Source organism: Mustela erminea, chromosome 10 (genome assembly GCF_009829155.1).
Source record: "Mustela erminea isolate mMusErm1 chromosome 10, mMusErm1.Pri, whole genome shotgun sequence".
NCBI lineage: Eukaryota > Metazoa > Chordata > Mammalia > Carnivora > Mustelidae > Mustela > Mustela erminea.
The window spans coordinates 12,921,711-12,943,634 of NC_045623.1; the positions used below are offsets into that span (position 1 = coordinate 12,921,711).

Consider the following 21,924-nt stretch of genomic DNA (forward strand, 5'->3'; position numbering starts at 1 on the left):
CAGAGAGAGATCACAAGTAGGCAGAGAGAGAGGAAGGGAAACAGGCTCCCCGCTAAGCAGAGAGCCCGATGTGGGGCTTGATCCCAGGACCCTGGAATCATGACCTGAGCAGAAGGCAGAGGCTTTAACCCACTGAGCCACCCAGGCGCCCCTAGAGTTCCTCTTTATAAAACACCTTTCCCTGAGTGAAGAACGTAACGTTCCTGGCCAGCTCTCAGGGCTTCTCTAAATGGAGGCTGCCCAAAGAAAGGAGCACTGAGACTTTCCTCGGGGTAGATCAGGAGGTACTCTGCAAACTTCTTACTTCACTGGGTATTAGTCTTTCGAGCTCAAGGGACCTTTAGGAAAAGTACACCTTTGGCAGGTGAGACAGGCAAGTAAGGTCTACAAAAGGTGTGAGAAAATGCCGGTGCTTGAGGTGGAGTGGGCCCAGGAGGTAAAACTCTTGCCAACGTGATGCATCATTTTTTCTCCAAATCTGCTATTTATTGCGATTTTGTGCTTCTCCAAAATTCTCAGCACCACACACTTGAATCTTAACCTTAAAAGTTCCTTTTCAGTGAAAGCGTATCAGTGTGGTCCCCGAGCCACCCCCAGGTTACAGGCATAAAGAACAGGGCCCTGGAAGCAGTAGGAATTTACTGTTTGACAACAACAGTGTTTCTTCTCTGCACGGTTTCTGGCATAGAGCATATACTCGTGCACTTGTCTCTGGAGCTCACCCAGAAGTATAAATAATTCAGGCTAGCCTCCATCACGGCCGACCTTAACCACATGCCTATTGTTTTTGAGACAGAGGAATTCACATCGGCTTTGATGGCGTGTTTAAAAGGTACACAAAATTAAACTACTTGATACAGCATATAACTCTGGTTTCTTCTTGGGAGAAAAGAATAAAATAGGAGCTTAAAGGCACTTACTTTTGAATGCTCCAAACAGCCTGCTTCTTTGTTCCCAGATGCACTCAACTTGAGGGTACGTTGTAAACATGAGCACCTTCTGGCACTCTGGCAAACATGGCTCAGAGCTGCTGTTGGTGAGGCTCACGACGTGCGTGCTGGGCGTGGGAACTACAATCTTGCCGGTCAGGGTTCGTCAGTTTCATCTCCAGTTTCTCTACAGGGCTTTTCAGGCTAGAAAGCACCAACTGGGGCGGAAGACAACGTGGCTCAGTATACAGAACATGGGCTTTGGAGTACGTGGCTGCAAGCAAATCACATAGCCTGTGTTCTAAGAAAATTCTGCCAACCTGGCTCGGTTACTGGAAGTCTGTGTTCGTCTGTTCGGGCTGTCATAACACGATACCACAGATGGGGTGGCTTACACAACAGCTCTTTGCACAGTTCTAGAGGCTTGAAGTCCACGATCAGTATACCAGCAGGCTTGATTACTTCAGAACTCTCCCCTGTTGGCCGGCAGAGGACTGCCTTCTTGCTGTGTCCTCACATGGGCTTTCCTCTGTGAACATGCGTGTCTGCTGATTAAATTTTTTCTTATAAGGACACCAGTCATATTGGATTAGGGCCCACCCTGGAGATCTCATTTTAACATCATTACCTCCCTAAGACATTATCCAGTCACATTCTGAGGTACTGGAGATTAGGGCTGCAACATCTGAATTCAGGGGACACCCAGTTCAGGCTGTTAACAAAGACTAAGGGACAAAGGTGATAAAAGTTCACATTCTTCCTGTCTTTGGCCTAAGGGAAAAACTTGTGCTTGGAAATCATAAAGCATTACTTTTGGGCATCTTGGTGGCTTAGTCAGTTAAGCCTGCCTTCGGCTCAGGTCATGACCTTGGGGTCCTGGGATCTAGTCCCCCATTGGGCTCCCAGCTTAATGGGGAGCTTGCTTCTCCCTCTACCCTTCCCCCTGCTCATGCTCTGTCTCTCAAATAAATAAATATGTTTTAAAAAATAATAAAGCATTACTTCCAGCTCCTGGTTCTATTGCTTGCTAATTATATAAATTTGGGCAAGCTGGTTTCATCATCTGTACAATGGGTATAAGAGTATTTCCCTCAAAGGGATTGTTGTGAAGATCAAATGCTGAAGTGCTTAACATACTGGAAGGAGTAGGCAGAATATATCTGTTCTTACTGCATTACTTCATCCTAGCAATAATTGTGTACTAATGCTTCCTATTTGCCTCTTTTTGTCAAAGTGCTTTCGCAGCTAGCCTTGGTAATGACCGGTGAATCAAATAAACAAAGTGAGAAATTTCTTCCCTAGGGATTTCAAGAACCGTGTCTTGGTTGGCTGAATAAAGACAACAGCGGTGGTGGCAGCTGAAATTTCCCCAAGGGAGCCTTACTACAGCGATTACACAAGTCCACATCAGCCCCCAGTATCAGACCGTGTCCCTCCCAGTATGCTGACCCATGCCCTTCCTCTTCCCTTCCCCTTGTGATGACACATGCGCTTTCTCTCCCCCTCAACCTAGCTCATGACAATTTCCCTCGTAACAAAAGTCATAGAGCTCTGGCCAGAAAGACAGCAGGACTAGAAAACAAGCCACATGCTACCAAAAACTCCATCGTGCAAGCAAGGAGCTTCAGGGCAGGGGTGGGTGGCTGAGCTAAAATGGTGCTTTAAATCATTGCTTCCAGTCAGGATGGCCTCAAGGAACAGAAGCCCGGTTCTCCAAACCAGCAAGAGTAAAAGGAACCTCCAGAAATGAGTAAGTCGATTCCCATCATGACACACAACCAGGTCATACACGGTTACCACTCATGCAGTATGCATTATCTGTGCCTATCCATAAACTGCTGCTGGCCCATGACAAAGCACAGAAATCAAGAGTAACATTTAGAAACTGTAAGAGCAGTTGGACAGTAATTTTGTGTCTGTCAAATCTAAAATAAAAATTTTATGGTTGTATTTTGCCTTTTTATTTCATTTTTCTGGAAATTTATTCTCACTGTCCTTTACAAAAGCATTGGCGGGGGTGGGGGTAGGCAGTCGGGGAAGCATTGGTCCACGGCCACTAGTCCGGCAGCAGACCGCTTCAGTGCTGGGTTACAAGCGTCTAAATAGTTGAGTAGGTGCAAATCTCTCTCCTCATTCAGCAGGATGTGGCTACTTGGGCTGTATCCCCCTCCAGATCAAAAACACAGTAAAACCATAGCATTTTTCTTCATTCCACCCATAAGAAAAGAAAATGATAGTCTGTTTTATCAGGACTGTAATAAAAATCAGTTTCCAATATACAATCCAGTCCAAACTTCACCACAATGGAAGTCATCAATGTCCAGAGGGCTTTTTCTTCAAGCATTTCTGAAGACCACAGACACAATACTCTGTTCAGAACTAGAAGATATCAGTGGGGGAAATTCTGAATGTGAGACAGAAAATCTGGGTTCAAGTCCTGGCTTTACTGCCCAAAGGCTTTTTAACATTGTGTTAAGTGATCATCTCACTGAGCAGTTTCCTGAAGCACAAAAAAAAAAAATGGAGATTAAAATCATCTGCCCAATCTATATCTTAGGAGACTCAAAATAGATAATGTCTGTGGAATGCGCCTGGGATCGCGGGCCCAGCCAGAATAAAACAGGAGCTTCTGACAGTCTCAAAAGAAATAGTTCCAGGGGAACTAGATGGCTCAGTCGGTTAAGGGTCTACCTTCGGCTCAGGCCGTAATCCCGGGGTCCTAGGATCAAGCCCTGAGTCAGGCTCCCTGCTCAGTGGGCAGTCTGCTTCTCCCTCTCTCTCTGTTGCTCTCCGTTTGTGCTCTCATGCTGTCAAATAAAACCTTAAAAAAAAGAAGTCGCTAATACAGTAGAGTGAGAAAGTTGATCAGAGTATTACCATTCTTCGAGTATTTTCTTAATTTTGAATTAGAAAATGATGCCTTCAAATCTTTCCCTATTTAGAAAGCACTCTTATTTTCTAATGAACTGTTAAGTGTGTTTGTTTCCATCCACACTACCAGGCATCTAACATCACGGCAGACACAATGACAGGCAAAGGGCACACGGCGCAGGCCCTCAGGAAACATAGGGCTGTAGGGTGTTCCGATGGCAGACTCCAGACAGTATGTGACTCGAACACAGCAGGAACGAGAGAGGTGCCATAACTTGTACAACTCTTTGGCGACCCTCTCAAAGGACCACAAACTTAAAAATATACCACTTCACTCCTATATGTCAGGCGACAGAAAACCAGCAAATCATAATGTATTTTAGCTTTATTGGAGACATATTACAGTAGACAAACAAGTAGACAAACACATGCCTTATAAAATATACATTCTCATGTGTGAGAAAATATAAATAGATACTAGGAAAGGACCACACTGAAAAACAACTTGGCTTAGAACTCTCTTTCGATATATCTGGTATCAGGTCTACTCAGACTGCCATCCTCTGTGGGAAGAAGAGGGAACAGGAGAGGGTAGAAATAGTCTCTCTATGGATCAAGAGGCCACTTTAAGTAGCCAAGAGATATACTCCAAGAGCACTTGACCACCTGATGATCAATTTCTCTTTCAAGACGGTTTAGTTGATAAAGGATCACTTTACTCTTTCTAATCTAAAAACAGGCTCAAATCAAGTTGTTTTTTCACCCTCACCCCACTCATTGGTGGAGATTATTGGGACCACTAAGAAACACTCAACACACAACCTGAAGGGAGCAGGTCCAAATATTACTCTTCACACACACATACACACACACCAACACATGCACACATGTGCACACAGACACACACACATGTCCCTACCTCTTATTACCCACAACATCTTCAGATGATTCATGGGCTTGCAGGTGTTGTTTTGTAAAGAGCAGCTTGTAATATATCTCTTAATTCAGAGCTTGTTATTTTCATCAACAAACCAGGCAGTTGTCCGGAAAAGAAAAAAAAAATTAAGGCTAACTGATGTTGGTTGAGACAGCACTCTAAACAAAAAAGTTCTAAGTTAGAAGCAGAAGGGAAAAAGATCTGCCAGACTGAACTGGGAAAGAGGACACGTCAGAGAAGAATGAGACATTCCTTGCAGGTTGCCAAAAATCTCAGCTCAACCTTGGAAGGCCCAACTACTTCACATTACCTCTGCAATCGGCATTAAGAAGCAAACTCAAAAATGGAGCACACAGTATGAAATGGCAGTAAATTTACCTCTGTTGCTCCATTACCTCCTAGTATTCCGGTGAATATTAAAATTATTGGAAAGGCTCCAACACCCTTGGGTAAATTACTGGGTGCAAAGCCGAACACCACAATTCCAACCCCATTCCAACTGGAGTCCTACTGATAAGAAGAAACAGGCATAAAAATTAAAGAGTAAAAAGGAGGGTCATAATACATTATATAGGCTCTTAAAGTTTTTAGTATGGTAATGCCATTTCTGTTACTAACTAGTTATAAATTTCTTCAGAAGCATAAGCCCAGACTTTGATGTTTTTAGCCATTAACAGGAAAGTCTCCTTTTGTCAACCAAAAACCAAAACTCTTGAACTGAAAAAAATTTAAGTGCTCTATACTTACTGTATATAAAGGATTTTGAAAGGAAAAGTTTTAAGATTGCTTCTGGAAATTTCCAGTGGTAAAACTGAAAGAGACCTGAAAGTCATCTTGCCCATATTCCATTCTAAGTGCAGACATTTCTTCAACGCTATTAACAGCGTTAATATCTGGCGTTAATATCAGCATTAATTATCTGGCTTCCACTGTGACTTTTCCCACAAAACACTGATTATTCCAATTATTGGGCAAACCTAATTGTAGAGAATTAGTTTATACAGAATTACTAGCAAGTGTTTACTGTACCTCCCTGTTACCTTGTGCCTCACAGAATGGGAGCAGACATGACCTCTGTCCTAAAGAATAAAAACAGTGAATTTAATCCTAATTCATGGCAACACTTCAAGGTATTAAAGACTTTTATCGTATCTCCCATCTCTTAGGAAAATGGATAAGAGTCTAAGTTGCTAGATATCTTAATGTTGCTTTTACAACCCCACAATGGGCAGTGTGAAGGCAACTATTTTTAAATAGGAAAGTTACCTTTCAGAAAAATACACATAAAACTCTCAGAGTGGCACATTAGAGGGTTCCTGATACTTCGTATCCCCCAGAGTAACTTGCACAACTAGGGAGAGCAATTTAGAAGCTGCTGAATGACAGAAAGCCAATGGCTTATATAGAGACCACGTGCCAGTGCGGACTTAAAGGAAGATGCTATTTCTTCTTCCAAGTAAGACTTGAAGATCAATGTAAAAGGGGCACAGCTTAAGAGAACTTATATATCTCTACTGATACAAGGTGGCAACTGGATGAGGAGCAGAGAGTATTTCTCCTGGCATTTTAGTTTGCCTTGCTTAACAACAATCCTGATTAAAAGAGGCATTAGGGAGACATCACATTGCAGGGAAGGAACACTGATGAGCTTCTAACCCTGTGTACGGCAGACGGATAAATCACTGCTTGGTCAAAAACATACGCAATAACAAAAAATTCCAGGAAGCCCTTCTCCTAAGATTAGAATTTATTAAATTTATTATTTTTTTAAGACCAGTTTTGTTAAACTTCACGTTTAAACAAATTCTTGACTAGTTCCTTAGGTACTTTGGCAAGCTAGAAGCATGTGGGAAGGCATCTCACCATTGGTGCTAACGGAAGGGAGAACCTGGCCATTCAGGAGACCTGACTCTGACAGTCCTAAGAGGAAGAGGACCACCATATCCTAAGTTTTCTAGAACACTGGTTCGCACCCTGGTTTTCGATCCTGTCACCCATAAGAGCTGATACTCACCTACCTGCAGCCTCGCTCTAACTATCCCTTTTCACTCAAGAGAAGTCTGTCAGAATTTGAGTGAGAGTATCAGATAGTTACAGATCACCTGCATGAATGAAGACATCTGAAAGGTCAGGGAGTCACAGACTAGCTACAGATCAGCTGCAGCGCACCTCTCAACTGATTCCATGCTCTGGTGCGCGGCAGCACTGGCATTCAGACCCGCTGCCCCAAATGGCATCTAGTAGCTTCCACTGAGTCAACAGTCTTCCTTTACTGAGCCGGTTTCAAAGCAGAAGAGCTCTTCTCACAAATACATCTTACACTGTCCCTCCTGCTAAGGAGGAAGTGAATCTGGCTCAAGTCAGAGTAAGCAGCATCACTCTTGTTACACTAACAAATGTTTCATGAAAGCAGCTTTGTATTAGAGTAGCATAATCCTCCCTGGTCCTTGGAGGGATCACAAATTCACAGAACGTTACAGCTGGAAAGGGCTCTGGAGCATCTAGGAGAATGCCCTTATTTCAGAAATGAGAAAATCAGGCTGCGAAGCAGACTCCTGCCCCTGACTGCACAGCCAATATGGGGCACAGCTAGGAATAAAATCAGGTCTCCTGATTCTACATCAGCCCTGTACAGATTAAAGTACAACCTAGTAAGGAAGAAGAGGACTCACAAATTGAAAGGATGGGAAAATAGTGATATTTAAGAAGTTTGAAGTAAAAATGAACAGAAGCTGACAGTTCAAAAAAGGAAAGAGAGAATGGCTTGGTGGTACAAAACCGTTAGAGACGGTTTTGGGAGAAAAAAACTAGGACTGACAACTACATGTAATTCAACTTTCTGGCAAAATATGAGTTTAGAACCCTTGAAATGCACAATAACTTAGAAATAGATATTTTCATTTAAGTGATGGAAGTTATCCAGCATGTAACTAGTACTCACTAGACTGAGAGGACAGAATCTGACAGCCTAGGGTAAGGAAATCTGAAAGCACAAAGCAAAAAACAACTTTAGTTCATTACATTCCATTATAAAGTCCTTTGTTCACATAAAGCTTTTTGCAATCAAAAATTCAAGAGAACTTTTTGGCTTAAATAATCACTTGTATAAAACAAGGAAAACACTCTAAAGCTTTGTAAGAATTTGTGCACATTCAACTTATTCCCAAAAGCACTCTTCCCTTAAGATACACTGTGCATTGGCAGAAGAGATATTAAAAACAAAAAAAAAAACCCAAAAAACAGAAAAGAAGCAATCTTTGGTTTCCTCATCACCTAAATACTTTGCTGAAAGAAGATATTCCCAAAAGAAATTTTCCTTTGTCTCTGTGCACATGACTATGATAAGACGGACTGCTAGTCTTTTGAGTCTTTTTATGCTAGAAAGGTAATACTACCTGGCACTTGTAAACAGATGGCAAACGATTAGACATAACTTTTAGGTCTGAGTAAAGAAGCTAATTAGACCAAGACTGTGTTTGTGTGTATGCAATCACTAGGTTCCCTGCCTCTATACATATACTTCTTAACAAACATATTTTTAAAACTTCAAACAAAGTCTTTAGGTTCACTAAACCAAGTCATACAAAATCTGTGGTCTGAGACGCTGTTGTCAATATTATTAACTGGGTATTATATATACTTCTGGCATATCAAAAATATTTACAATGCAGCCAACACATATGGTCAATGAATACAAAAATTATTTATAAATGCACATATATTTACAATGAGATCCCTGGGTGATAAGGACCAAAAAAAAAAAAAAGATTCACAAGAATACAAAACCCTTTGATGTGGTAACAATTGGTCAAGCCTGGAATTCTTATCAAAGACCTTGAATATCAAAGCCCTGGTCTCAACTAGATGCTTAAAACCACTGAAGAATCCCAGACACACTTCCCAGAGGGCTCCAAAGTTATTTCTGTTCCTGGAAGACACACCAGAACAGTGATGTTTTCTCAGAATCATTCTGCAGGTTGAGACAATCCAGCATGTTAAGCAGCAATGAGACTCCCTAACAGGCAGTGCACAGCTGGGCACATCCCCGTGGAACCATCAGCAAGCACGTTTGTCCTGTATTTTCCTCTGCCCGTGTTGCACAGGTTTTATTAGATGTACCCATTTCTGTCAGCCATTTCCCCTTCTTCATCAGGAATAAGCCCAAATAAATGCCTGGCGTACCTCAGTGGGGTCAGATGTAATTGCAGACGGGGTAAAGCAAATGCTGACTTTGGGGTTTCTTCTGAACTCTGAGGTAGTAAATACAAAATGAAGTAACCTGAGTCTCTTGCCCACATCTCCTTCTGGAGTGAGTTTCATGTGCCCTCACAACCATCCTGAATGTTCCGAGTCCTACTAAAATCAAAAGCATGGTCATGCAACCTGTGACAAGGCGTGGGGGAGGCGGAACAGTCTGGGCCACTCTCTGCCAGACCCTCATTTTGATGGACTTGTGGCTCAAGGACTGGCTGCTGGGAAAAGGGAGGATGAGGCAAGCCTAGCTCTTTGCTTATGTTCCACAGAGGCCGCGGCAACGTTTCTGAAAATGAAAGACAACAATCAGTGGCGAATGGAAATTCAAAATTAATGGTTTAAAACTTCATTTTCTTTTATCCAAATTCTCCCAGAAATAAAGATACCCAGTATTCCTGAAAAAGGACATTGAGAGTAAATGTACACTTCTCATCTTCTTAGCAACAGCTAACAAAAGAAAACAAAATAGAAACTAGAACCATGGTTTTTCAACAAGCTTAACCAATTATTTACTGAAACCATATAATATGTCCTCTGCTTTCATCTACGATTAGTGCTTCTGCTGCTGCAAAAATTTAAAAATACAATCTTTAGACACATGGAAACAGATTAAAATAGTATCCCTACTGTAGTGAAAGTTGCATTATACAAAAATCACTGATTTAACACAGCCATTACATCTTTAAATAACAAATGAACATGTTAAAAAAATTGTTTTAAAAATAAACCATTTCCCTCCAGCTTCTAGCATGCCAGTAATCCTAACAATAAAGTAATAATGAAAAGCAGCAATTTTAAATCCAATTATTATACTTTGAGACTCTGGTCTCAAAGATAATACATCTCTCATTCACCTTACTTACTGCAGTGGTGAGCTCTTTCCCCAAAGAATATTTGCTGAAAGCTTTATTAACTTCATGGGGATACATTTTGGAAAAAGTCAGGCAAACATTCTGGAAACAAACACTCAGAAATGAAAACAAAACCCATGTGTTAAAGTAAGCTAAGGCAGGGTTTCTTAAGCTCTGACGTGCATACAAATAACCTAGGGATCTTGTTAAAAAAAAAGACTCTGGTTCACTGGGTCTGGGGTGGGAACCTTGGTCTGCATTTCTAACAAGCTCTAGGTAATGCTGAAGCTGAGACTACTCTGTGAATAGCAAGGAGTGAGAGCACCCCAGGTAGGAATGAGCAATGCACCAAAGCACTCATTTGCTGATCTCCTCACTTACACACCAAGGCAACAATTGAGACCTCTCCGAAATGAAGAAAAAGGTACACTGCATTTTTTGTTCTACTTAAAGCCTTTTTAGGTGTGTAACTCTTTTAGGACATGGGAACACGGAATTAGTGTTGGTGCCCTTCTTTCACGGACAATGAACTTTAAAGCCAAGAGACTAGCTTCAGTGAGTGACAGTACACTTTTCTCTGACTTGTACCGTCTTTGGAAATCTTTGGAGTTGGTCTCTGAATTAAGAACAACAGAACACATCTAAAAAGTCCCAAGTCAGATCATTCCCTCCTACCAGAAGCACCCCTGGAAGCACCTGCAGGCCTCAGCCCCACCCAATTTTCTGTGCTCTTCCATTTTAGGCTGACAAGAGAGTGACAGCTGATGAAAAACCTGGACGGCCAGAAGGACATGCTCAGCAGAGCCCCTCATGGTCTAGAAAGAGTTCCGTTTTACCGACCAAGTTGTTACCAAATGCCTTCTCTGCACAATGTGACTTGTGTTTCTTCTCCTGGGTCATCCCACAACTGCTTCCCTACTTTGGGACCTGATCATAAAGCCTCACAGACGAAATCAAACACTGGCTAAGTGATACTGTCATTCAGTATTTACCCTCTAGAACAGCAACCAAATCATTTTTAAATCTTCTCAGGAAAAATCTCCACCAAATTATATCCTCGGCATTTCCAATCACCATTATTTAAATAAAGATGGAAAAAAAATTAAACCTATATGAAACTTTTTTAAAGCTTTTTCTATATGGCTTCTGAATTTTTAGAAGTGTGATCTTGATACTCCCACAGAAGCTGTTTCCATCCTACTGATGCAGATGTCTCTAATTCTAATCTCTGAAAATCTCTGGCCCTAGTTTATACCAGCTAGCTGTAGCTAATTACTCTATTATTCCAATTTGTTTGCTTCCTGTCAAATCAGAATGCTACTTATATGACGGGAAAATCAAGTAGGTGAGAGTAAAAACAAAGAAATCAAAAAAGACTGTGTCCTTTACCACTATTCATCTGTGTGGACGGAAGTTTCTTCTCATTTATCCTCTCATGGTTGGTGGGAAAGGCAGCCATCTCTTTGTCTGCTGATGACACCAGGCTCTCCAGGGTAGGGGCATCTGGGGGAGGATGTGCCAAGTATGTCTCTTTGGGCATCTGGACCATGAGGCTGGACAGTGTCTGATCTAGAACATCTTCCTCAGCAATATACGTGTACGGGCAGTATTCTCGGGTCCTGGAGTAGATGTTGGCATTGTCATAACAATCTGAGCAAATAACCCGGGTACCAGGACCACCTGATGACGACACAGGAAAGAATCCTTCAGTTAAGGAGTCAGCTTTGCCAATCACCAGTTTTCTGCACCAGCCATCCCCATTTTCACCGCAGCTGGCACTGACTGAGCACTTACTTGATAAATCAGGTAAAGTCTCAAGGTCCTTCTGTGCATTAACTAATTTAATCCTCACGGCATCCCTATGAGGTGGGTACTATTATTACCGCCATTTTACAGACGGGGTAACTACAACACAGAGACATGAGGGAACTTGCTCCAAAACACTGCTATAACACACGGCTGAAAACTTGGGCACTCTGGCTCCGGGGCCCATGCCCTTAAACGCTACGGTAAACCACTTCTGTCCAGCCTGGATAAGGTGATGCCCAATTCAAGGGAACGAAGATGCGGCTACACTGTGCTGTAAGACACAGGTCTGGCTGAAGCGAACTAAAACAGAGAACAAGGACTAAGGAGGACTTCACTTCATAAAGCCAGCATTACTTTCATGAGTCAAGGAATTAAGCAACACTCATGGCTTAAAGTACCCCTAGAGAAAGCCTCTGATGGTCAAGAGTCCTGTCTGACACATGTGTGTGTCTGGCAGAGGTAACATTTAATAACGAGCTCCCCAGACTGTTATGTGCTTTGAAAACTGTTCAAAGAGAAAAAAGAGAGTGAGAAATAAAGAGCAAGTAACTTCCTGATCAAGCAACAGTGTTACAACTGGAAGTTAGTTTGGCCCAGAAAGCAGTGTTATTTCCCACCAATTTCAAAGAGCAGAGGCATTTAAAGATTCTTTTAAATGCTAGAAGTAACCCCTCTTTCCATGGAAAGCCAAAATAAAATCCAATTTAGCGATGAAACCGATAAATTCTGTTAGCTCAGCCTAAAAAAATCTCCATATGAACAGAAAAGGCCTTTCATTTGTACAGTGCTGGAAGGACTACACCTATTTGTTGAAAGGATCTATGAGAATCCTGAGGGAAGTGCTTTACTTTACTTTACCGCTTCTTTACTTTAAATGAGAAAGTTAAAGCTCAGATTTCAGTAACTTGTTCATGGTCCCAGAGCTGGAAAAAAGGAACTAGGAATCAAACCCAATTCTTCTATCCCTTAATTCACCTCCCTGAGTTCTGTCACTCCCTGAGGGAAGGGGGGAGTGGGGAAGAGAAGTAGTACTGAGAAGCCAAGTTAATTAGGGAACATCTTGTATCTCTCTGATTTCTCCAACATATGCTGAGAATCATCACTGCCCTTTAAACTTCAGCGACTATCAACCTGTCAGCAGGAGACACAAACCGCCCCTGGATATGGTCTAAAGAATGCTCATGCCTTAAAAAGACAAGACCCCTCAAAAAAGTTTTGAGAGCACCTCCTTCTCATAATAATACTTTGGTTTGGGAGACTTTGCTGGGTACACCAATTCCTTGTTTTGGGATGTGTTTCTTCTGTCAGATGATTTTCTTCTCTGGTACGATTTCAGTCGATTTCCATCCATCCTATTTCTCAGGCAGTCCAATGTTTTCACTGAGTATCTTACTTTAAAATGTTGTATCAGGTTAATGGGGAAACTACACGCTGACAAATAAACTCAACAAAATAGGCCAAAATTATAAGCATATACAACAAAGAGTCAGTACCATCAGCGCCTTTGTGTAAATATCCATTGGCAGGAGGCATAAGCTGCTGATGACTGCCTGCCTCAGAGTTGCTGTAGCCTTCCTGTGGCTCTGACAGTGTTCCTTGGGAAGACAAGTAGCTGGGAATGTCTGCAGGCAGATTAAGCTCCTCTGTAAAAGAGACATCTGTAACTTTCAAATTACATTAGGCAACACTCAGAAGACTACAGTGCAAATGTGCTCCACTTCGATATACCCACTGGCCAGGAAAATGTTATCTAACTAGGAACAGGTCTTAGGATCTTCCCCCCAAACTCTTTCTTGCTAAAATTCTTTTCAAAGATTCATTTAAAAAGTATTACTAAAAGAGGCAAATCCTAAAGTCTAAAATCTAGTCCACAGGCATACTTTCACTGTCTGACTGAGCCTCTTCTCTTTCAGGATTTCAGGGAAGAGGTGTGAAAGGCCAATCCCAGTCAGAAGGGCTCCACTCTTTGCCCACAGAGAAGCTTCGACGGAAATGAGCCTTAGGCATTAAAGAAAGAAGGTGCACCTGTACCATGTTTATAAGAGCAAAGTTTGGGGGAACTATCTAAAAATTCTTAAAATTATTCATCGGACGGGTGCCTGGGTGGCTCAGTGGGTTAAGCCTCTGCCTTCAGCTCAGGTCATGATCCCAGGACCCTGGGATTGAGCCCCGCATTGGGCTCTCTGCTCAGCAGGGAGCCTCCTTCCCAAACACCCACCCCCCACCCCAGCCTGCCTCTCTGCCTACTTGTGAAATCTGTCAAATAAATACATAAAATCTTAAAAAAAAAAAAAATTCATTGGAGACATTCCATTATTTCAATGAAGTTGGACATTTTAACAAAAAAACTCTTCCTTCTACCATATATAAAGGATCAAAGCTCCATAGCTTTTTCTATTTTATAATAAACTGTATACTACATTCCTGACTCAAGTACAAGCTGTAGGTATCAACTGAGTACCACTCACCTGTGTTTGTGATACTGTAGTCTTCATTCTTCCTTCTCATGTGGTAAATAACAATGACCCAGATCAAAGAGGTGCCCACAACACAGCAGACCACAACAATGATGACAATGCCAACTGTGGTCCAGCCATCATCTTCATGCCCAATGCTACTCTGGGAAGAGTCACAATTGGGAGATGAAATGACATTTAGGTAAATGTGACCACGTTCTGTCCCAAGGGTGTTAGACATAATGCAGGTGTATTTCCCAGCATCTTCCAGGCCAGCATCGACAATGATGAGAAGCTGGTTGGCTGCCGCAAAGAAGTGCCGTTCTGTCACCAGCAGTGGCCCGTCATCTTTGGTCCAGTTGAGACGAGGGGCAGGACTCCCTCCAGCTATGCACTGTAATACTGCAGTCTCACCTCGGGTTACTGTCTTATCTTCCAGGGGTCTGATAAATGAGGGTGTCTCTAACAGAAAGAGTGTATAAAAAATCATGTTAAAACAATTTTATTTCTTAAGTCCCACTGAATTAGATGAATGAGGTAATGATGCAATAAGTAGGCAATTTCAGGGGCGCCTGGGTGGCTCAGTGGGTTAATAAGCAGCCAACTCTTGATTTTAGCTCAGGTCATAATCTATAGATCCTGGGATCGATGCTCAGCATGCAGTCTGCTTGAGATTCTCTCTCTCCCTCTCCCTCCCCCTAGGATAAATAAATAAATCTTTAAAAATAATAATAATAATAATAATAATAAGTTGGGGCATCTGGGTGGCTCCATGGGTTAAAGCCTCTGCCTTCGGCTCAGGTCATGATCCCAGGGTCCTGGGATTGAGCCCCACTTCGAGCTCTCTGCTCAGCGGGGAGTCTGCTTCCCTTCCTCTCTCTCTCTGCGTGCCTCTCTGCCTATTGTGATCTCTATCAAATGAATAAATAAAAAAATCTTAAAAAAAAAAAAGTAAGCACTTTCATATACTCATGGAAAGATTAGAAGTTAGTGTTCAGAAAAGCAAAAGCCTCAAAAATCTTATCTTACTAATTCTACCTTAGGCAAGCTATCCTAAGCAAGGAAGTCAAAAAGATTTATACATGAACAGGTTTATTATGAAATTAGTTGTAATTTTTAAAAATAAAGGAAAAGATCTTTAAATCTAGCAGGAAAGGTTGTTAAATAAACCATAGTACAAATACATGATATTTTTTGAAGACTTAATGACAGAGTAACCCTTATGATACAGTATTTAAGAGGAAAAAAGTAGGTACATAACTTCATGAAAATGTGTTTTTTAAAAAGTCCAGCATATGCCAAAATCTTTAACAGTGTTTTAGTGACTTCCCCTTTTTCTAATTTTCTATATATCCTACATTTTTAAAACGATATACTTATTTTTCTGATTACACAAGGAAATAACACAAACTAACAAACTTTTAAAAAACCTAACATAAGGGGCGCCTGGTGGCTCAGCAGGTTAAAGCCTCTGCCTTAGGCCCAGGTCATGATCCCAGGGTCCTGAGATAGAGTCCCGCATCAGGCTCTCTGCTCACCAGGGAGCCTGCTTCCTCCTCTCTCTCTGCCTGTCTCTCTGCCTACTTGTGATCTCTGTCTGTCAAATAAATAAATAAAGTCCATTTAAAAAAATAATAAATAAAAAATAAAAAACCTAACATCAAGGGAAAACAGAGAACTAGAAAGCAGAATCTGCCTTTGGGTTGAGTATGAAGAAAAGTATTCTCATAAGAAAAAAAAAATAGGCTTGTCAGAGGAACTTAGGGAAAAGACATTTTATTTTACCATAACACAGAATCAAGAGGCATACACTGGAAGAGAACAGGAAATCTAACCAAAAGATGGTAATTTTTATGCATTAATTTTTTTTTCAAAAATGAGTTAGAGGAGAAACAAATTGTCTTGAGTGGTCTGTGAAGCAGTATAAAACAACTGCAAACCCACTGGTGAATACTAGAAAAAAACATGTTTGAATTAGAAACCTCCAAGGGGGCAAGGTAACAGGATAAGGGGATTTGAATTTTCAAATTCATGTGATGAAGATCTCTAATTCTGCCCTCACTGCTTTTGCAGATTTCAGTTTTCTGATCCACTAATATCCTAGGCTGACATGACCCAGCCATGTATTGGTAAAACATAGTGACCAAGATATAAGGACCACTATTAAAATCTCAAAGTTGGATCTTCTCTGCCATTAAGACGAGAGTAGACCCTTAAATATAAAGGCTCCATCCAAACCAAGGACCCATGGGGCAGTACACATACCTAATACTGTGAGAGAGGCATTTGCTGAAAGGCCTCCGGCTATATTTTGTGCCATGCAGCTATAAACTCCCATGTCTTCTATTTTCACGTTGGCAATGAAGAAGACATCATCCTCAGGCATGACATGCATGCGTCTTTCTCGAGCTGCAGGAAAGTCGGTGCCACCATCTTTCTGCCAAGAAATCTGAGGTGCAGGGTGCCCCTCTGCAGCACACTCTAATCTGGCCATGGCACCAGTGCGGATAGTGAGATCCATTGGAGTTTTCAGGAAAGATGGCATCTCTGTTTCAAGAAAGATTACCGAAACAAAGTGGGTGGAGTGGTGGTGGTGGTGGGAACATGAATACACACACACACACATACACACACACACAAAGTACCAACTTGTAATATTCTATTTCTTTCAGAAGGCATGCTCTCTAGATTGACAGAGGTCATCTTTTCTCTTTGAACCTCAGAATACTTAGAGTACAGTGATGAATAAATTCTTCTAGAATGCAGACACATCTACTACCTGATCTCTCTGATGGGGACAGGAAAGGCAGAAGGCCACAAACCTTTCAGAACTCCGTACATTTATTATGACTCCCTTACTTAAGAGACTAAACAGTGCTCTCCAAGCTAACATCTACAAAGCTGACACGGCAAATGCATGTTAAAAAAAATTTATACCAAAAAATAAAGAATACAAAAAATGTATGCCTTCAAAAATTTCATAAAACAACACTGAAGTAAGACACAAGTATGTCCTTTGGTTGCACAAAACCTAAACTGTTTTAGTGATTCAATCCGATAGGTGACGATTAATCAAACTGTTTTGGAGAAGTTCTTTTTTTACAGCCACAGTGAAGAAGAGCATTAATTTAAAAAATGATTCTGTATGACTACATTTAGACAATGATAACAATCACTGCACCCAGAAATGTCCTAAATACTTCGTTATTATAAAGCCCTGCGAACAGTGGCAGGAATACATTTCAGTTTTCAGAACAGAATTATGGTTCTAGAAAGAACAGAGAATTTCAAAAGAATTTTTTCAAAAGCAGAAACAACAAAAAAAGCAGCCTATCTCCTGGGGCCATGAAACTTCCCCCCTCGCTTCCAACGAAGGACCAATTAGGGACATAACTGGACAAAATGGTAACCCAGTCTACATATTAGCACAACCTTAATTAATACAAAACACTAAAATCTCCCCTTCAAATGCCAGGCTTAGTCTCATTTTCTTATCCAAGTGGTTCAAAAATTGAACATGAAAAATCCTTCTAACCATCAGGGACCAGAACTCCTTACCATTCACAGTCAGTTTGGCTTTTTGAGAATAATTAGATCCAAAGTGATTAGTAACGATACACTGATATCTTCCTTCATCTGTGAAATTCACATTGAAAAGATGTAAGACACTCGTATATTCTAGAGCTTCTCCAGCTTGCTGCTGATAACGAACAAAATTCTCAACATCGATGTCATTCAGGATTTCACTGTCTTTGCGCCACACGGTAGACATGGGTGAGTCGCTGCTGCTCACTGCGGTGCACGTCAGAGTCACATTCATGCCTCTTAGAGCAACTGTATTTTCAGGATGCATTTTTATCTGTGGCTTGAGAAAATCATCTAAGAGAAAAAAATGGGGGAGGAGCCAAGTCACTCAATTTTAATTCTACACATTTTGAAACAAATAACGTAAAATTACTTGTTCTCTTTACAAAATGGCATATTAAGATTGACAAGCGACTACAGGGCTAGAATCCAATTCCTTTCTGTTCAAAGATGTGGGAAATGAGGCCCAGAGGGTCAAACAACTTGTTCAGAGACAAAGGGTGGATAGGGAACTCAGGTTTTCAAACTTCAGGGTTTAGCATACTTTCTTTTTTAAAAAAAAAAGATTTTATTTATTTATTTGACAGACAGAGATCACAAGTAGGCAGAGAGACAGACAGAGGGGAGGGGCAATCAGGCTCCCTGCTGAGCAGAGAGCCCGATGCGGGGTCAATCACAGGACCCCAAGATCATGACCTGAGCCGAAGGCAGAGGCTTTAACCCACTGAGCCACCCAGGTGCCCCTAGCATACTTTCTACTATCACTCATGATCACTTACACTTAGAATGTATTTCTTAAGTACTACCAATTACTAGGAAAAAAGAAAAACCTAAATTCAAATCTCAAGACAAGTTCTAATCCTGTTAGCTCTCCTGAATATGTAGAGGCTACATATATAAACATATATATGATAAGACCCATTATCTTTTCCTTGCCAATAATGAAAATGGGGATTACATATTACATGTTATAATACGTACCTATTAATAAAACATTTGTGAGCACGTGGGTGGTTCAGCTGGTTAAGTGTCTGACTCTTGATTTCAGCTCAGGTCATGATCCCGGGGTCCTGAGATCAGGCCCCACATTAAGGGCTACGCTCATAACGGAGTCTGCCTGTCTCTCTCCCTCTGCTCCTTCCCCTACACACACTCTCTCTCTGAATAAAATCTTTTTTTAAAAAATTAAGCATTATTGGAACATATATCATATATGCATAACTCTCCCTTCAAACAGTGAGAAATTCCAAATAGGCTTAGGAATAGCTAATATACTACAGATTCATAAGTAATAGTATATTGTTAATATGTAAAAAACAGCGTAAGTATTTTGTGGGCCTGAGCTTCCAAGTGTTCTAAGTATCTTTTAAGTAGATTATAAAAATAGATCTGGCAATATATGGGTATCTAAATAATCAGATACTAGTGACATGCAAGACAACTACGCTGATGTAAAAGTTCTAGTGCCTAAAGCTAGTAATCAGTTATTCTACTTAAAAGGAAATTTAAGAGGCGCCTGGGTGGCTCAGTGGGTTAAAGCCTCTGCCTTCAGCTCGGGTCATGATCTCAGGGTCCTGGGATCAAGCCCTGCATCAGGCTCTCTGCTCAGCGGGGAGCCTGTTTCCTCCTCCCTCTCTCTCTCTCTCTCTGCCTGACTCTCTGCTTACTTGTGATCCCTGTCTGTCAAATAAATAAATAAAATCTTAAAAAATAATAATAAAATAAAATAAAGGAAATTTAAGTGTAAAGGATAAATGCCCAAGTTGAGAAAGAATGATATAGATACATACTTCAAATTATGAGTACTGGAATTATGACAACTTTTTTTTTTTAAGATTTTATTTATTTATTTGACAGAGATCACAAGTAGTCAGAGAGGCAGGCAGAGAGAGTAGGGGGAAGCAGGCTCTCTGCCAAGCAGAGAGCCTGATGCGGGGCTTGATCCCAGGACCCTGAGATCATGACTAGAGCTGAAGGCAGAGGCTTTAACCCACTGAACCACCCAGGCGCCCCTGGAATCAAGACAACTTTTACATGGTTGTCCTTCTACCCCCCAAAAAATTCTAAAACCCTGCCACCACTTTAGTCTTAAGAAACTGCATCAAAAATAGAAACTACATTCACACATTACTGGTGACAACATAAACAAGTGCTATCTTTCTGGAAAACAGCTGGTAGTACTTTTTAAGATCTACTTTAAAAAAAATCATTTTTGATTCAGGAATCTTACTACTGGATATTTATATTAAAGGTTAATAACCCGGGGCATCTGGGTGGCTCAGTGGGTTAAAGCCTCTGCCTTCAGCTCAGGTCATGATCCCGGGGTCCTGGGATCGAGCCCTGCATCAGGCTCTCTGTTCAGCAGGGAGCCTGCTTCCCCCCACCCATACCTGCCTCTCTGCCTACTTGTGATCTCTGTCAAATAAATAAATAAAATCTTAAAAAAATAAAAAATAAAGGTAACAACCCCCTAAAAGGGAAAGGCCTATATTTATAAAGATGCTGTTATACTATACTGACACTGAAAATGATCAATGAAGAACACACAGGAAAAAACTTACTTATGATATATTAAGTCAAAGAATACAAAATTAAATCTACGATTACAAAATATAAAAATTTCACAGAAGAACACAGAAATGGAAATAGATATGCTAGTTAGAAAGCATTCTGGTTGGGGTGCCTGGGTGACTTAGTTGTTTGGGTGTCTGCCTTCGGCTCAGGCATGACCCCAGGGTCCCAGAATTGAGCCCCGAATTGGGCTCCCGGCTCAGCGGAGAGCCCACTTCTCTCCCACTACCTGCCGCTCTGCCAACTTGTGCTCTGTCAAGTAAGTAAATAAATAAACTAAAAAAATAAAAACTTTAAAAAAGTGAAAGCATCCTGGCTTAATTTTTTTCCATTCTGTTGTTAAGACAGTAAGTATAGTATACCATGCATCTTTTCTGACAACAATGCTATGAAACTAGGAATCAACCACAAGGGGCTCATGGGTGGCTCAGTCATTAAGTTAAGCGTCTGCCTCAGCTCAGATCATGATCCCAGCATCCTGGGATCAAGCCCCACACTGGGCTCCCTGCTCTGTGGGATGCTGGCTTCTCCCTCTAGACCATTCCCCGGACTTGTATTCCTTCTCTTCTTGTCTCTCTCTCTCGCGTGCTCTCTCTCTCTCTCTCTCTCTAATAAATAAATAAATAAATAAATCTTTTTTTTAAAAAAAGAGAAAGAAAAAAAAGAAATCAACCACAGTAAAAAATATAGAAAAGAGCACAATATATGGAGGTTAAATAACATGTTATTATACCACTGAATGGGATGGGCAGCCTGGCTGGCTTAGTTGATAGAGTGAGCATGTGGCTCTTGATCTCAGAGTTCTAAGTTCAAGCCCCATGTTACGTATAGAGATTACCTAAAAATAAATTTTTTTTGTTTTTAAGATTAGATTTATTTATTTATTTATTTGAGAGAAGAGGGTACATGGCAGGGCGGAGGTGTGGGACAGAGAAAGAGAGAGAGAATCTTTAAGCAGACTCTGCAGAGAGTAAAGCCCAATGTGGAACTTGATGCCATGACTCTGAGATCATGACCTGAGCTGAAACCCAAGAGTCAGATACCTAACCAACTGTGACATCCAGATGTGCCCCCCAAATAAATCTTTTAATAAATAAACAAATAAAACAATGAGTTTGGGGGGGGGGGTGCCTGGGTGGCTCAGTGGGTTAAAACCTCTGCCTCAGGTCATGATCCCAGGTCATGATCCCAGGGTCCTTGGATCAAGCCCCGCATCGGGCTGTCTGCTCAGCAGGGAGGCTGCTTCCTCCTCTCTCTCTCTCTCTCTCTGTCCTGCTTCTCTGCCTACTTGTGATCTCTGTCAAATAAATAAATAAAATCTTAAAAAAAAAAAAAAGAATGGGTCAACCAAGAAATCAAAGAAGAAATAAAGAATTACATGAAAACAAATGAAAATGAAAACAGAGTCCATAATCTGTGGGATACGACAAAAGTAGTTCTAAGAGGGAAGTTTACAACAGTACAGACTTACCTCAAGAAGCAAGAAAAACCTTTAATAAACAACCTAACCTTACACCTAAAGAAACTAGAAAAAGAAAACCCAGTCCCAGCAAAAGATAGGAAATAATAAATTTAAGAGCAGAAATAAATGACATAGAAACTAAAAAAAAAAAACCAGATCAATAAAACTAGGAGCTGGTTCTCTGAAAAGATTAAAAAAA

The 21,924-nt window shown here is 41.1% G+C and overlaps 1 protein-coding gene across 2 annotated transcripts in view; it reads right to left on the reverse strand.

Moving 5' to 3' along the window:
- Nucleotides 1-4,167: 4,167 nt before the first annotated feature.
- The window catches only part of LRIG2 (leucine rich repeats and immunoglobulin like domains 2), a 68,232-nt gene continuing 50,475 nt past the window's right edge, over nucleotides 4,168-21,924 (reverse strand). The window contains exons 13-18 of one of the 2 annotated variants that reach the window (XM_032361332.1): nucleotides 17,666-17,986; nucleotides 16,373-16,654; nucleotides 14,120-14,569; nucleotides 13,145-13,294; nucleotides 11,232-11,522; nucleotides 4,168-9,277 (exon numbers count right to left, since the gene is read on the reverse strand). In XM_032361332.1, coding sequence (XP_032217223.1) covers nucleotides 9,054-9,277; nucleotides 11,232-11,522; nucleotides 13,145-13,294; nucleotides 14,120-14,569; nucleotides 16,373-16,654; nucleotides 17,666-17,986 — 1,718 coding nt within the window. In that variant the 3' untranslated portion in view covers nucleotides 4,168-9,053. Of the gene's footprint in view, nucleotides 9,278-11,231; nucleotides 11,523-13,144; nucleotides 13,310-14,119; nucleotides 14,570-16,372; nucleotides 16,655-17,665; nucleotides 17,987-21,924 lie in introns of both variants that reach the window. The other variant, XM_032361331.1, reaches the window with a different exon arrangement.